The 13,783-nt window shown below is 41.3% G+C and overlaps 2 protein-coding genes across 2 annotated transcripts in view; both read left to right on the top strand.

The window, feature by feature from the left end:
• selenoo1 (selenoprotein O1) overlaps positions 1 to 1,046 on the top strand; it is an 8,743-nt gene extending 7,697 nt beyond the window's left edge. Inside the window, exons 8-9 of the mRNA XM_031283195.2 lie at positions 1 to 128; positions 385 to 1,046. The exon at positions 1 to 128 is cut by the window's left edge and continues 29 nt beyond it. Of these exons, the coding sequence (XP_031139055.1) occupies positions 1 to 128; positions 385 to 603 (347 nt within the window). The 3' untranslated portion in view covers positions 604 to 1,046. The remainder of the gene's footprint in view (positions 129 to 384) is intronic.
• A 1,354-nt stretch (positions 1,047 to 2,400) lies between these two features.
• On the top strand, positions 2,401 to 9,276 carry mapk12a (mitogen-activated protein kinase 12a). The gene is made up of 12 exons (XM_031283199.2): positions 2,401 to 2,872; positions 3,789 to 3,918; positions 4,047 to 4,105; positions 4,186 to 4,297; positions 4,680 to 4,709; positions 4,902 to 4,949; positions 6,209 to 6,323; positions 7,307 to 7,378; positions 7,536 to 7,615; positions 7,793 to 7,871; positions 7,961 to 8,134; positions 8,445 to 9,276. The coding sequence occupies exons 1-12, from the start codon at positions 2,754 to 2,756 to the stop codon at positions 8,510 to 8,512; spliced, it is 1,086 nt and encodes a 361-aa protein (XP_031139059.2). The 5' UTR covers positions 2,401 to 2,753; the 3' UTR covers positions 8,513 to 9,276.
• Positions 9,277 to 13,783: the final 4,507 nt, after the last annotated feature.

Here is a 13,783-nt window from a genome sequence, read left to right as displayed (position 1 = left end):
AGAGCGACGTGCAGGCCGTGCAGGAGGAGAGGGTGACGGTGATGGACGGCACCAACCCTCGTGTGGTGCTCCGGAACTACATTGCCCAGAATGCAATTGAGGCCGCTGAGAATGGAGATTTCTCTGAGGTCAGGACTTAACACTTTCGTACACCTGAATGTCAATTTATCACCGCTTTGTTTTAGTTGCGCACCCGAGTTGGAAAAATAATCAAAATGTATAATGTAACCAAACAAAACTCAATGTTTGCATTCAGATTTCAAAGTAGTGATACAAAGATTAGAATGCACTTAAGTTACACTCGATTCCCTTTTGCTCTCTTCCGCTTCAGTTTTTTCCGCTTTCACTTTGTTTACCAGCTCTCACTTCCCCTCTGTGCTGCAGGTCCAGCGAGTCCTCAAGGTTCTGGAGAAGCCCTTCTCTTCGCAGCCGGGTCTGGAGCTTCCTGCATGGGTGGGCGGAGGCCCGGCCACCGAACGGGGAGAGAGGGATGAAGGAGAGGAGCAACTGCAAGAGTCTGCATCCACAGCCAGAAATCCTGTTCCCTATGACAGCAAGCCCCCAGCTTGGGCCCATGAAATCTGTGTCACATGATCTTCATAATAACTTCCTTGATTGTTCGCTTTCCTGCCTAAAATGATAAGAGAGTTTATTGGTCTTTTTAGTTCATATTTGTGTACCTTCTATGTCTCTTCCACTCACTGTACAACTCTCTTTTACTTTGGCAGGCAGCGTCAGGGAAGTTAGCATGAGGCACGACACCCCATAGGCTACCTAGCTGATACAAGGCAGACAGGGAACTAGTTGAGTTTAGTGGTACCAATGCATACAGATACAAATATGATGTCATGGTGGAAATCTTTTTACCGTATCTGAAATGTGCCAGGGAATGGTTTTGAAGTGATTATTATCTTCCATTGTTTGACATTTCGGCTTAAAACGTTATGTTACAGTGTGCTTTAACATCAGAAGTGACTTAATATGAGGAAATTGATGCATTTTGTGGAGGAAGTTGAATGAAAGATGCACTAAAAAAAAAAAAAAAAGATAACTGGCACATAACAAAAGACTATCCAAATGACTTTACAAAGAAGGCCCTCAGCTCATTCCCTGCCTGCCTGGTGTTTGGCTAGCTATTAATGACGACTCAGACAACCAGTCCTACAGTGACCTGTCTGACTCTGACAAACTGTAAGGTGTCACCTCAACATACCAAATTTGTGTGTGTGTGTGTGTGTGTGTGTGTGTGTGTGTGTGTGTGTGTGTGTGTGTGTGTGTGTGTGTGTGTGTGTGTGTGTGTGTGTGTGTGTGTGTGTGTGTGTGTGTGTGTGTGTGTGTGTGTGTGTGTGTGTGTGTGTGTGTGTGTGTGTGTGTGTGTGTGTGTGAGTGAGTGTGTGAGTGTGTGAGTGTGTGAGTGTGTGAGTGTGTGAGTGTGTGAGTGTGTGAGTGTGTGAGTGTGTGAGTGTGTGAGAGAGTGTGTGAGTGTGTGAGTGTGTGTGTGTGTGTGAGATTACACTTGATCCAATAAGCCGCAGTATATAAACACGCACAATCTATTCTCCTATAATAGGAACCATTGCCTTTTGTCTGTGTCACAGCATCACTTCATAGGCTCAGAGCCACAAACATAACTTACCCCTTTTGTTACCTAACATGTTCAGCAAGCTTCAGAGTGAAATGACAGTTGATCCAGAGTTGAGCAAATGAAAAATGGGAACTGCATGTTGTGTTTAACTATTTAGTCGGGTTGTGACCACGCAAACTTCTAAAGGGAAGTTTATTGTAGATTGTGCCACAAATGTGATGCTATCAAGCAAAAAAAAAAACATTCACCACCATTCATGAATTTGTTTTAACCAAGATCAATCTGTCGGTTTGGCAGATACATTCAGATTTGTTGTCAAAATTAGGCCGTTAAACTTTCACACACACAAAGTGACAAATATAGACCATGATATTTGATTATGTTCCAGAGTTTTATTTTCCCCTCACTAAATATGAAACACATAGTTGATATCTTCCTCAGCTATAGCCTTAATATATTCTAATAAACTGAGCAGTCAATACACAATGTGTCCTCTTTATTTTGTGCCAGATCACTAACTACCTACCATAGCTGCCTTTTCATATCATGAACTGAACTCACCTCCACATTTCTCTTTGCATAACATTTGTAATTGTTGCCATTAGATTACTCCTATAATAGACTAAACTTTAAACACTTTTTCGTAAATCTCATGAAGACCGAGATGACACAACACTGCTGCTTCCTTGTTCTGTTTTCATGGACGCATGCATGACACAGTCTAGTATTTCTGTAACCCAGTAGTTGTGTGTCTACAATCCAGGGCGTCAGTATAATGTTCACGTCCCAGCACGTCTCAAACATTCCCTTACCTTACTCATGCTCAAAGCACTGAGGAACGTTAGGGTTAACGCTGCAATTTAAAGGACAGCGCATATTGACAACTTTTCCAAATTGTGCGCACAACGCATTTCAAAGTAATGTTAGCCCAGTCTCGTATTACTCACATTCCGTTCTCCTTTTCACCTTTAATTGAAGGCTCCCCTCAGGACTCGGGAGTGGCTTTGGGTGACCTCAGGGTGCGCCTGACACGCAGAGCTGCGCAATGATCGAGGCTATAGTGCATAGGTAGGATCTGGGACAATGGGTGTGTAGCGACGGATGAGACAAAACAACCAAAGAAGAACCTCCCCTAGATTGTTTTATTTGGATTTTTTAATAGAATAGGATGTCTAAGCGAGTCAGACCCGGCTATTACCGCCAGGAAGTCAACAAAACCTCATGGGAAGTACCGGAGCGGTACCGGGAGCTGAAGCAGGTGGGGACCGGGGCGTACGGGACGGTATGGTAAGTCAATTCTGCGAAACTGGGAGACGCTATAACTCTGATCGTACTGCGTGTGTGTGTGTGTGTGCGCGCGTGTGGAGCACGGTAACAAAGGAAGCGATGGAACAGATGGGGCCATACAGGCAGCAGCCGCACTGTGCCACAGTCAAACAAAAGAAAAAAGTATCTGCGCTCCGCTGAACACATGCTGCTTCACTTCCTGATATGATGGAAACACTTGCACCGATACCTTCGCTTCACCACAGCCATCCTGTCGTCTTTAGCAACCCCCAGGGTTATTGAATTATGAAAAGCATGACTGGTTAATTCTGGGTGTAACAGCCTCGGTGCGCTCACCCAAGTTTACCGATACCGGGTACAATAAACAACAATAAAGAACTACTTCTGTGCGTCTCGCAGCATGATGCGGCCCCTTTGTTATCAATGATTAACTGTGTCTGTGGGCGAATACTGCCCTAACCGAATCAATGCAACTTAATAACACATGATCAACTCTGAGAAATTGGGGTCGGATTCAAGCTGGAGATGGAACCGCCTGCTACAGCTATATAAATGAGGGAAATGGATAGGCAGGGGCCTCTGTGTGTGTGTGTGTGTGTGTGTGTGTGTGTGTGTGTGTGTGTGTGTGTGTGTGTGTGTGGCAAGAGACCCTCAGATTAGCCCTGTGTGGCCCAGATTACAACCGGATCAGTGCTGCCACATATTACACCGACCTGTGAACCTAATAGTAAACAGTCCTGATATAAGAAAGACAGATCTTCAGTCACTGAGATCAGAGGATGGGAGGGATCTCATTTTCTTTCCCCTGATCACAGTGAAGTTCCTAGATTGGTTCATGATTTCCCCATATTGTTCATGTTTCACACCATCTGATGTTCTGTGGGTAAATATTACATAGTTCATCTCTCATCCTCAGCTCAGCAGTGGACTCCAGAACAGGAACCAAAGTGGCAATCAAGAAGCTGTACAGACCTTTCCAGTCGGAGCTCTTCGCCAAGCGGGCCTACAGGGAGCTGAGGCTTCTCAAACACATGAAACATGAAAATGTGAGCGTCAGCATTATCAGTAGTAGCCCTCAGGGCTGCCCGACTATTTCTTTTTACACCAGTGGAATTAGAACATGCACGTTTGTGAACCAAAAGTGTAATGTATCGTATATTTCTGTCTGGTGCAGGTGATTGGCCTATATGATGTGTTTACTGCTGACCTCTCTCTGGACAGATTCCATGACTTGTAAGCTTTTGGCCAAATTATTTCAAAGTGGCATCCTGTTGGGAAGTATCCCACTCATAATGTTTCCCTTCTTCCTCAAGTTATCTGGTGATGCCGTTCATGGGGACAGATCTGGGGAAGCTGATGAAGATGCAGAGGCTGTCAGAGGAGAAAATTCAGTATTTGGTTTATCAGATGCTCAAAGGGCTTAAGGTGGAGAGCTCTACTTTGTTTGTACATTGTGGACAATTTTTCAATCTCTTTACTACTTGAGTTTATTTTAGCAAAAAGATCACGGTTTCACGGTATTGCGGTATTGCTATTATAGCTTTAAAATGTATTATTTTGAAATGTCCATTGAACACAATGTATTTTATTTTAAACACACTGCACACTGGCAGGGAGACAGATTTCTAATCTGCACTTTCTGTCCTTGATGACTCAGCTCAAACCGCAGGAACGGTATGACGGGAAAGTTTAGTGGTTTGGAAACCGTGACTTTTTGAAACCGCGCTATACCTTGAAACCGGTGACCGGCCCATGCCTAGTTTATTTGTTTTGTTGATTAAATCCCTGTTATCTTCTTTTATTGCAGTATATTCATTCTGCTGGTATAATCCACAGGGTAAGTTGTCTTTTTATATATATATACGGTAATATTTCCACCATACAGTACATGTGAGATAAGGATTGTGTTCACACATTGTTATCTAGTTTTAAAAGGAGTTGGCGTTTCCTGCACAATCTTCTACCCTGCCCATTTTATTACACTATTATGACTGGATTTGAGTTTCCTCTTGCTTCTCATTTTTTTTAGGATCTCAAACCAGGAAATCTCGCCATCAACCAAGACTGTGAGCTCAAGGTACACTTTACCTACACAAAACCATCATGCGTCTTCATTTTATGATGTTTCTGTTTATGGAGTTAAAGTTTAAAATGGACAGTTGTGTAATGTAACTAAGTACATTTACAGCCACTTTCTACTTCTACTCCACTACATTTCAGAGAGAAATATTGTACTTTTTACTCCATTACATTCATCTGACAGCTTTTGTTACTAGTGACTTTATAAGTTATGAGTTTTGCACACAAAACAAATGTAGTTTATTAAATAAGATGTTTTATTATAAATCAAACTACCCAACAATATACAGGCCTAGAAGTCCAGCTGAAATGATTAGCCGATTAAACCCTTAGTGGATTAACAGAACTCTTTTAATCGTTTCCAGTTTCTAAAAGGATTTTTCTGCATGGAGTACTTTTACTTTTAATACTTTAAGTACATTTCCCTGATCATACTTACATACTTTTACTTAAGTAACATTTTCAATGCTTAACAGAGTAGTTTTACAGTGTAGTATTAGTACTTTAACTTAAGTAAAGGATCTGGATACTTCTTCCACCACTGAAAAGGGACAGTCAGTAACCATAAAAGCATTGCATTGGCCAGAATTGTGTGAATTTGTTTATTTTGCACAATAAAATCAAGACAACAGTAACACAAGAAAATGAACTAATAAAAAACAAAGATTGTGCAGGTGTGATTAACCCTCGTGTTGTCTTCCCGTCGACCATGCAACTTTATGTTTTTCTGGGTCAAAATTCAAACATATTTTCAACGTTTTGGTCGACTTTTCGACACTTTTGTTGCTTTTCCCGATGTTTTTGTCGATTTTTTTCTGCGTTTTTTAAAAATGTTTTTGTTTCATTCTTTTATCAATTTATCTTTAAATGCCCTAACATTGAATAAAACACCCAAATTCACTGATAGTAGTGAACTGATCATTTATTTTACTTGTGAAGAGCGTTGTATGGAACCAAACATGTTATATTTTTTGACAATTTGGTTGAAAGAAACCCAAAATTTCTGATATAGAAACTTTTTGAAAATGGGTCAGATTTGACCCGAGGACAACAAGAAGGTTAAGAAAACCCCCTAGGGGCTTATAGAAGGAATCTCACCTAAGGAAGAGAGGAATAATATAGATAATGAACAACGTCTTTGAACATTTTTGAAACGAGTCCCTAACATCTTGTTGCCAGACCTGTAACCTCATTATGAGTAAAAATGCAAATGCTGCTGTGTCTAACTGGACTGCGTTTCATGTCGTGTTCTGTCAGATCCTGGACTTTGGTTTGGCGCGGCAGGCAGACAGCGAGATGACGGGGTATGTGGTGACGCGCTGGTACAGAGCCCCTGAGGTGATCCTGAGCTGGATGCACTACACTCAGACGGGTAATGAAGAACTAATTAAAGAAAAAAAACACACACTGTCACCTTTCACCAACGTGTCCTGTTCAATGCTCCCCCATTAGCACTGAATCCTCATGTTATGTTACGATGCAGCATAGTTGTGTCAGTGCTCAGGGCTTCTGCTTCAGCTCGTGATTTACTGCATTTCCCAGAATGACCTTTATAACCTGTAGTGAACAGGCAGAGGCTTGTCACTTTGTTTTTCTCGAACATGTCTTGTGGTTGCAGTGCATTCTGGTCTGTTGAAGCTACAGTCAGTCGAGGCATTAGTATCTATTCCTCTTGTAGTGTTGGGGAGTAAATAGTTAACGGCGTTATAGAATTTAATTACAAAAGGAAGGTACTATACTAAACTAAAACACTAATCCGTTACAGTTACTGGGGGGAAAATATGTAATTAAATTACAGTTATGTATGAAAATGTTCATGATTACATTGAGGGTTACATTTAATAATTTTATATAATGCCCAGTTTAGACCAAAGATTCCAGACGAGACAAAATCATTTTAGAACGTTGCAGGAAAAGTCACAGTGTTCTAACCCTTAAACATTTGAAAATGGTTAACATTTGAAAATGTTTATTAGACATTTATAAAAGTAATGACATGTAATAAGTTACATTACTTTGATAAAGTAACAAAGTAACCTTCCCAACACTGATGATTATGAATAGTGTGTCTAGAAAGCAGCTAAAACGTCAATGTAAAAAATACTCCTAATACATTTTTTGTGTCAAATTGATAGGATGTGGTGTTAAAAAACAGCTTTGTTCGTTTAAATCATATGGTAATAATACATATTTCCCACTAGGTGGTGATCTCTTAACAATTTACCTTATATTGCAGGTGCTTTGTTAGGGAATGCGTGCATCTTTTGCTGCTGATCACTGGCCCACAATGTTTTGCAAAATCCTCGGGATGCTAACAGAAAGTCTGAAATGTGCTGCTTTCTGTTTCTTTCTCAGTGGACATTTGGTCTGTGGGCTGCATCATGGCAGAGATGCTGCAAGGAAAACCTCTTTTTAAAGGCAGAGACCGTATCCTTTTACCTCACTGAAACGTTTCCGCTGACGAGTTACATTGAGGAATATTTGTTTTGTAGAATCAATGTAAAAATTCACAATTTGACCTCTTAAATTATTTGAAAGAATTATCCTGACTGATCACATTTGACCCTTGACCCCTGTTCCTCAGACCTCGATCAGCTGACTGAGATCATGAAGCTCACAGGAACACCAACTCAGGAATTTGTATCAAAACTACAATCTGAGGATGTGAGTTCACAACATGCAGCACATACAGGAACTTAAAGATACACTGCCTGATTTTGTTGTAGCACCCAATCGTGCACCCAAATCCTCTGAATTTTAGGAATTGGAAACACAATTGGGCAAAATCAGTGATCAGTAATCAGTTTGTGCTGCATCAAATGCATTCATTTCTTCTCTTAGGCCAAAGGCTACATCAAAAGCCTTCCAAAAGTGGAAAAGAAAGACCTTCAGAAGGTGTTTTCCACAACTAATCCACAAGGTAGGATGTGCTCAGCCTTTTAATTTGATCCAATTTTAGACTGACAGTCAAGCTGTGATATGACTTACTGTTTCCATTTTTGTTCTCAGCCGTGTCTGTGCTGGAGCGCATGCTATTGCTGGATCCAGAGAGCAGAGTAACCGCTGCAGATGCTCTTATGCTGCCTTACTTCACTGAGTTCAGAGAGCCAGAGGAGGAGACAGAAGCACAGCCGTACGACCACTCGCTAGACAACTCAGACCAGACCCTGGACCAGTGGAAACGTAAGGAGGAGCTGTTAGACTGATTGTAGGAGAAGGACAGTGCACATTAATCAACATTTCTGTAAATGCGCCAGTGTTAGCCAGTTGGATCATTCTCAACTGTAGTCCTAGTTACCTAGAATGCATGTCTTTATGGTGGGAGGAAACCAGAGGAAAACCACGCAAACACGGGGAGAACATGCAAACTCCACACAGAAAGGGATCGAACTCTGCCCAGCCTGAGTATCTGCAGTGCTAACCACTGAGCCACTGTGCCGCCCTGATATGAGATGTTATGTTTTAATGATCTCTTCTTTGCTTCTGTCTATAGGTCACACCTTCACAGAGATCTTGACCTTTAAACCAGTCGTGCCAGAGTCCAAAGAGACCGCACTGTAGGAGACAAAGAGTCGTCTGTGCGGCGTGGGACCAGAACAAACTTACACGTCTCTTTTTAATCTTGATCTCAACTGGGAGAACTCTTTGATCACAAGGCTTTATGAATGCCTGGGAATCCAATTCCCAATTCTCTTAAACGTGCAAGCTGCCATTGTTTGGATTTCTAGTAGCTTGCTTCCTGATGTTAGTAGCAGACCTTTTCAGCATGTCCTACAGTGCTGAAGATTCTAGCTCAGCTGCTGTAAATCAGGTAATAATATTCTTTTTATACGTAACTAAGTTATCAAGGAATCACAGGTTGCTTTTCGTGAGTTACTTAGTCCAATTTCAGTTTCACTTCAGTGGTACACATAAATTGTAGGAATTTTTTTTTTTTTTTTTTTACCAAATACAGCACTACCTAACAGTTGGTTTAAAGTTCAAATCAAGACATAGATTGATTGGAATTGTTGGGACATGCGTGTGTTCGAATGTGTGTCTGTGTGTAGTCTACACGTCTGCTCTGACCTCGTAATTCCTCCCAGTGGCCTTAAGATCACGATACAACAAAAACACTGCTGAGCTGCCAATCATACAAAATCCATCCCAGCAGGTTGTGCACAAACATTCATGTTTGAATTCCATACCAAAAACAAACTTACATCCCATTCTTGGTTTTTGAAACAAAGAAAGAACAAAACACATTGTCTATGCTGACTTGTGAATTCATGTTTCTAACACTACTCGTGCTTTTTTATCATTAAAGATTATCTTTGAAAATTGTGCATGTGGTTTTTTTGGGGATTTTCTCCCAGCCATACCTGTTTAGTGTTAAAGGTGCTGTAGGTAGGATTGTGAAGATCCAGGACTTAGCCAAAAAATTGGAACATCGACAACTTCTCAGTCCCTCCCCCCTTTCCACTAAAGCCCAAAATGGTCTCTGCGTGTGCATGAGCAGTGATTGACATGCAGTTAGACCCCGGCCCTTGGAGCATCTGAACAGGGAGCGGTAGATTTTTGCAAATCGCACTACAGGTTGTAGGTGGTGCCAGAGGAGCCAGCTTTTTTATTAAATTACCTGCTTCATGTAGTTCTACTCGAACATAGGGTCAGTTTCAGCAAATATGACAGAAAGTTAGATTTCTAAGTCTTACCTACTGCACTTTTAAACCATGGATTATTGCTCATCATAGCGTTCTTCAATAAAGTTGGGGGATTTTCATGAGATGCAGCAGATGCTGTGATATCCTGACTTTTAGTTACTAGTATGTATCAAGCAGCAAGCTCTAAAAGGACAGAATCCTACGTATCCCATAAAGCAACCAGTAGCATATTTTGCTAGATCCTTCCTAACTGGTTATGGCCCCAAACTTGTAGTTTCCGAGCCCAGGGTGTGATAAACTGTACCATGACTGATAAAGTGACCTGTATTTGTAAAATTGGCAGAGTTCCCCTTTAAATGACAATATTGCATTTTTCATATTAATATCCAATTTGTTGTCTAGCCATTAAAGAAGATGGGGACATTTTACTTTTGTGTTGCTCATGCTACTAACTAACACTAGATGGCAGCACGTCAGCAAGCCATGACCAGGCTGCATCTGCAGCTCTTGAGATAGTAATGTTGATCTGTCTGCCTTTTTGGTCTAAGACTGAAATATCTTGACAAATATTGGATGGATTATCATGAAATTTGCTACAGATACTCAGAGGCACCAGCTGATGAATCCTAATAACGTCCTCTGACTTTTTATCTAGCGCCACCAGCAGATTGTTTTGATTCCAGTGAAATATTTCATAATCTAACTGTCTGGTTTGGCATCAAATTTGTTACAGAAAGCCAGGTTCTTGTACTAAAGTGTCCTAACTTCGGGTTAGCGTCAGACCTTTCCTCTGACGCCATCCTCAGGTCAAAATTTAAGTCTGTCCAATACTTTGGTTTATGTCAAAATGCCTCCAAAACTGATGACATTCCCATCAGCCTCAGTAGTGTACTTTGTGTTGAATGCTAACTAGCAAATGTTAGCATGTGGGGTGACCTCTAGCTCACCCAGTAAGAGCATTCGCCCCATGTTGGCTGAGTCCTGCAGTGGCGCAGGGTTCGAATCCGACCTGCTGCCCTTTGCTGCGTGTCATCCCCCATCTTTCATGTCTATCCACTTTCAAAATAAAGGGAAAAGTCTCAAAAAAATAATCCTCAAATGTTAGCATGCTAACATGCTAAACATAGAAGGTAAACATGGTCAACACTGCATCTAAAAACATCAGCATGTTAGCATGCTGACATGAGCTTTTAGCTTAACGAACCCCATTCCCTAAGCCCATTCTTGTTATTCTCTTTTGGTAGATTAAAACTGTCACAGTAGCTGTTACAGTGATTCACTGCATTGCAGTAACACTGACAAGCTTATTTTTTTTGTATTTAATATGATTGATGACTTCAAGTAACAAACGTTTACACATTCTTACAGAATGCCTGTTTGCTTTTAGATTCTGCTCATTCCTCCACATACACTCTTTATTGCTTGGTGTTGAATTTAACAAGCTTGTCTTGAGTGATCTCCAGATCCTTGACTCCAAAGGGCGACTCCCCCACCGAGGACCAGCTTCCTTCCCGGGCCCGAACTCCTCCAAACCACACCAAACCCTGGGTGCATGTTGTGTCCTCCTCATGATATGCAGTGGATAGTTCACTGAGAAGTCAGAGAGTTCTGTTCCCGCTGCAGACAGGAAAAGGGGAAAGACATTTTTTTTACCCCCACAACCCCTCCTCTCCCAACACACAACGACACATGGATGTACTCCCTCTCTCTGTCTTGTTTGTTGACCCTTTGGTTTATTTTCAGTGTTGAATTCAAGCAGTATATTTTCTAAGACACACACACACAGAGTTCACATGTGTGCACGCGTACACACAGTTACGCCTGGCATGCACAGTTGGATACATACAGCCAGATACTTTAGACTGACACTGACTCAGGAGGGAGTACTTGTGGAATGGTAGCGATGCCCAAACACTGATCTGACCTGGGTCACTCGTCTTTCTTAAAGTGGAATGTCAGCTATAACTGTGTTTATTTTATGTGTCTAAGGGAGGCGCATCGCTGTGAATCTCACCATGGTGAGAGGATCAACACTGTCTTTGCTGACATTCTTCATTCCGTAGAGTTAATTTTGGTTCCCCGTGTATGAAATATATAATTTTTTTTTTTTTAGCAGTGATGAGCTTGGAATCTTTTCAGTTTATCTCATTTGTCTCACAGTAGGAACTCTGATAGCTAACGAGTTGATGAAAAAAAAGAGCAAACACTGTCACTTTTTTTCCATCCCAGCTCATCAGTTTAAATTGAAATGAACCACACTGACAGAGCATCATCAGTGAGTGTTTATTCTCCAAATAACTTGGGCTGTCATGTCCTTGCTGGAGAACAAATAAACAGATTCAAGGGCTCAGCGAAGATAAATTGATTCGAGTTTTACCAGGAGACGAAGTGAAAATCTGTCAACGCGCTGAAAGTCCTTGTCTATGTCTGTTTGTGGGCTTTACACAGATTTATATTTTTACATTGCAGGGAATTTGTGTACATGATGTTCACCATGCGACTGTTCCAGATGTCAGTTTGGATCTGTGCTGCTGCTCTGTGGCATGTTAACAGAGGTCTGCGTTTCCTCATACATGGCCACGTGTGACATGAGACAGGTACTCTGGATGAGAGCAGAAACATTTTAAGCACAAGCAAGAAATGGCTGTGTAACTGTCCACCGAATGTGGATTTAGTTATTTTTTTGAGACGACAGCTGTTCAACAATTCCAGCTCAAAAAACTATTTTCCACATTTAAATGAGAGGAAATGCTGCTTAATTATTTCCCAAGCTTGGCATGTTTACATCTTTTTTTCTTTTCTTTCTTTACATTTGTTTGCTTTAGGGAATGAATACTTGTGTTTATAGCTTTCCAGCTTCAGCATTATTTTGTTTGTGTATCTGGCCCAGTGTTTGTTTGTGTGTATGCAGGGCTCTGCGGGTGCATGTATGTGTGTGGAGGTCAAGCAGTCCCAATAAAGGTGAGTCACGTGGCCCGGCATACTGTAGCTCAGGGCTTTCTGTCTTCATTTCTGTCTAACTGGCTCACCCTTCTCAAACCGTTTTCTGTCTTCACACGTGTTTGAGCCTCTATCTCTTCCCTGATCTTTGTGAGATGTAAACAGAAGCACACGTGTCTGTGGGATGCTTCAGGAGAGCAGGACCTGCCGGGCAATCTATAGAGGAAATTCCACAGGCTCACATGGAGCTGGCGAGTCTCCACTTCTCTGAGCTCTAAGGGGGGACCAGAACCTGGGTGGGTAAGAAAAGGAAGTACATTTGGAGGTTTAGTAAGTAATGATAAGACAGCGGACGAGGAGAGGATTGGAACAAAAGGAAGAGCAAGAAGTGGAGGCAACAAAAGACGGGTGGATGAAAGCAAAGGAAAGGGGAGAAAGACAGAAAGAGATGCAGAGGGCCCGAGGGGGAGCCTATCTCTGCCAGAATGAGCAGTTTAGTTTACATTAGCTCATTCATTAGCAATCCACTCCCCTGTTTGAAGACTTCTGTGGAAAATGCAGTGCAATGAGTGCATGCCATAGATTAGGATCCCTCTCCCAGGATAACTTTCTGTCCATCTGTGATGTGTTGACGTATGGGGTTGTGGTGTGTCACATTCAGAGAGGCACTACAGTGTTGAAGAGCACTCAAACCCATCAAGGAGCAATGGAAGCCAGCTGCTGAACGAAGAATGACTGTAGTTTTTAAGTTGAAGACTACAAGGGGTCACATACAGCTCGCTTATCAAGAGTTCCAGTACATGTAGCCTGCACATCATGAAATCTTTATTTTTATGCAAGTACAAAATGTACTTGATTGTTTCACCTCATCCATACTGTAATTGCTTATTATTCGTCTCATTGATTAGATTTTCTGCGCACATAGCTTGTGAAAAAAGCTTGACAAAAAACACACCACCTTTGAGTCTTATCACTACTAGTACTAGACTATCAGTACTAGTACTAGACTATACTAGTCAATACATGTAACTGTATTGCCACACAATAACAATTCAAAATATTTAGATGACAAAATGTGATAACATGATCTATATTTCTAAAAGTTGATTTTCAGACTTTGCAGGCAAGTACTTTAAACAATAGCTTCCTGAAAGGTGGGAAAGACACATTAAAAAATGTACGTTAAGTTATGGTGTTTTTTAAAAATATTTTAAATATGAATGGCGAGAATACTACAGTATATACAAGG

Source organism: Sander lucioperca, chromosome 7 (genome assembly GCF_008315115.2).
Source record: "Sander lucioperca isolate FBNREF2018 chromosome 7, SLUC_FBN_1.2, whole genome shotgun sequence".
In the NCBI taxonomy this organism is placed as follows: domain Eukaryota; kingdom Metazoa; phylum Chordata; class Actinopteri; order Perciformes; family Percidae; genus Sander; species Sander lucioperca.
Note: the sequence above shows the minus strand (reverse complement) of the source record. Positions and strands in the feature narration are given on the sequence as shown.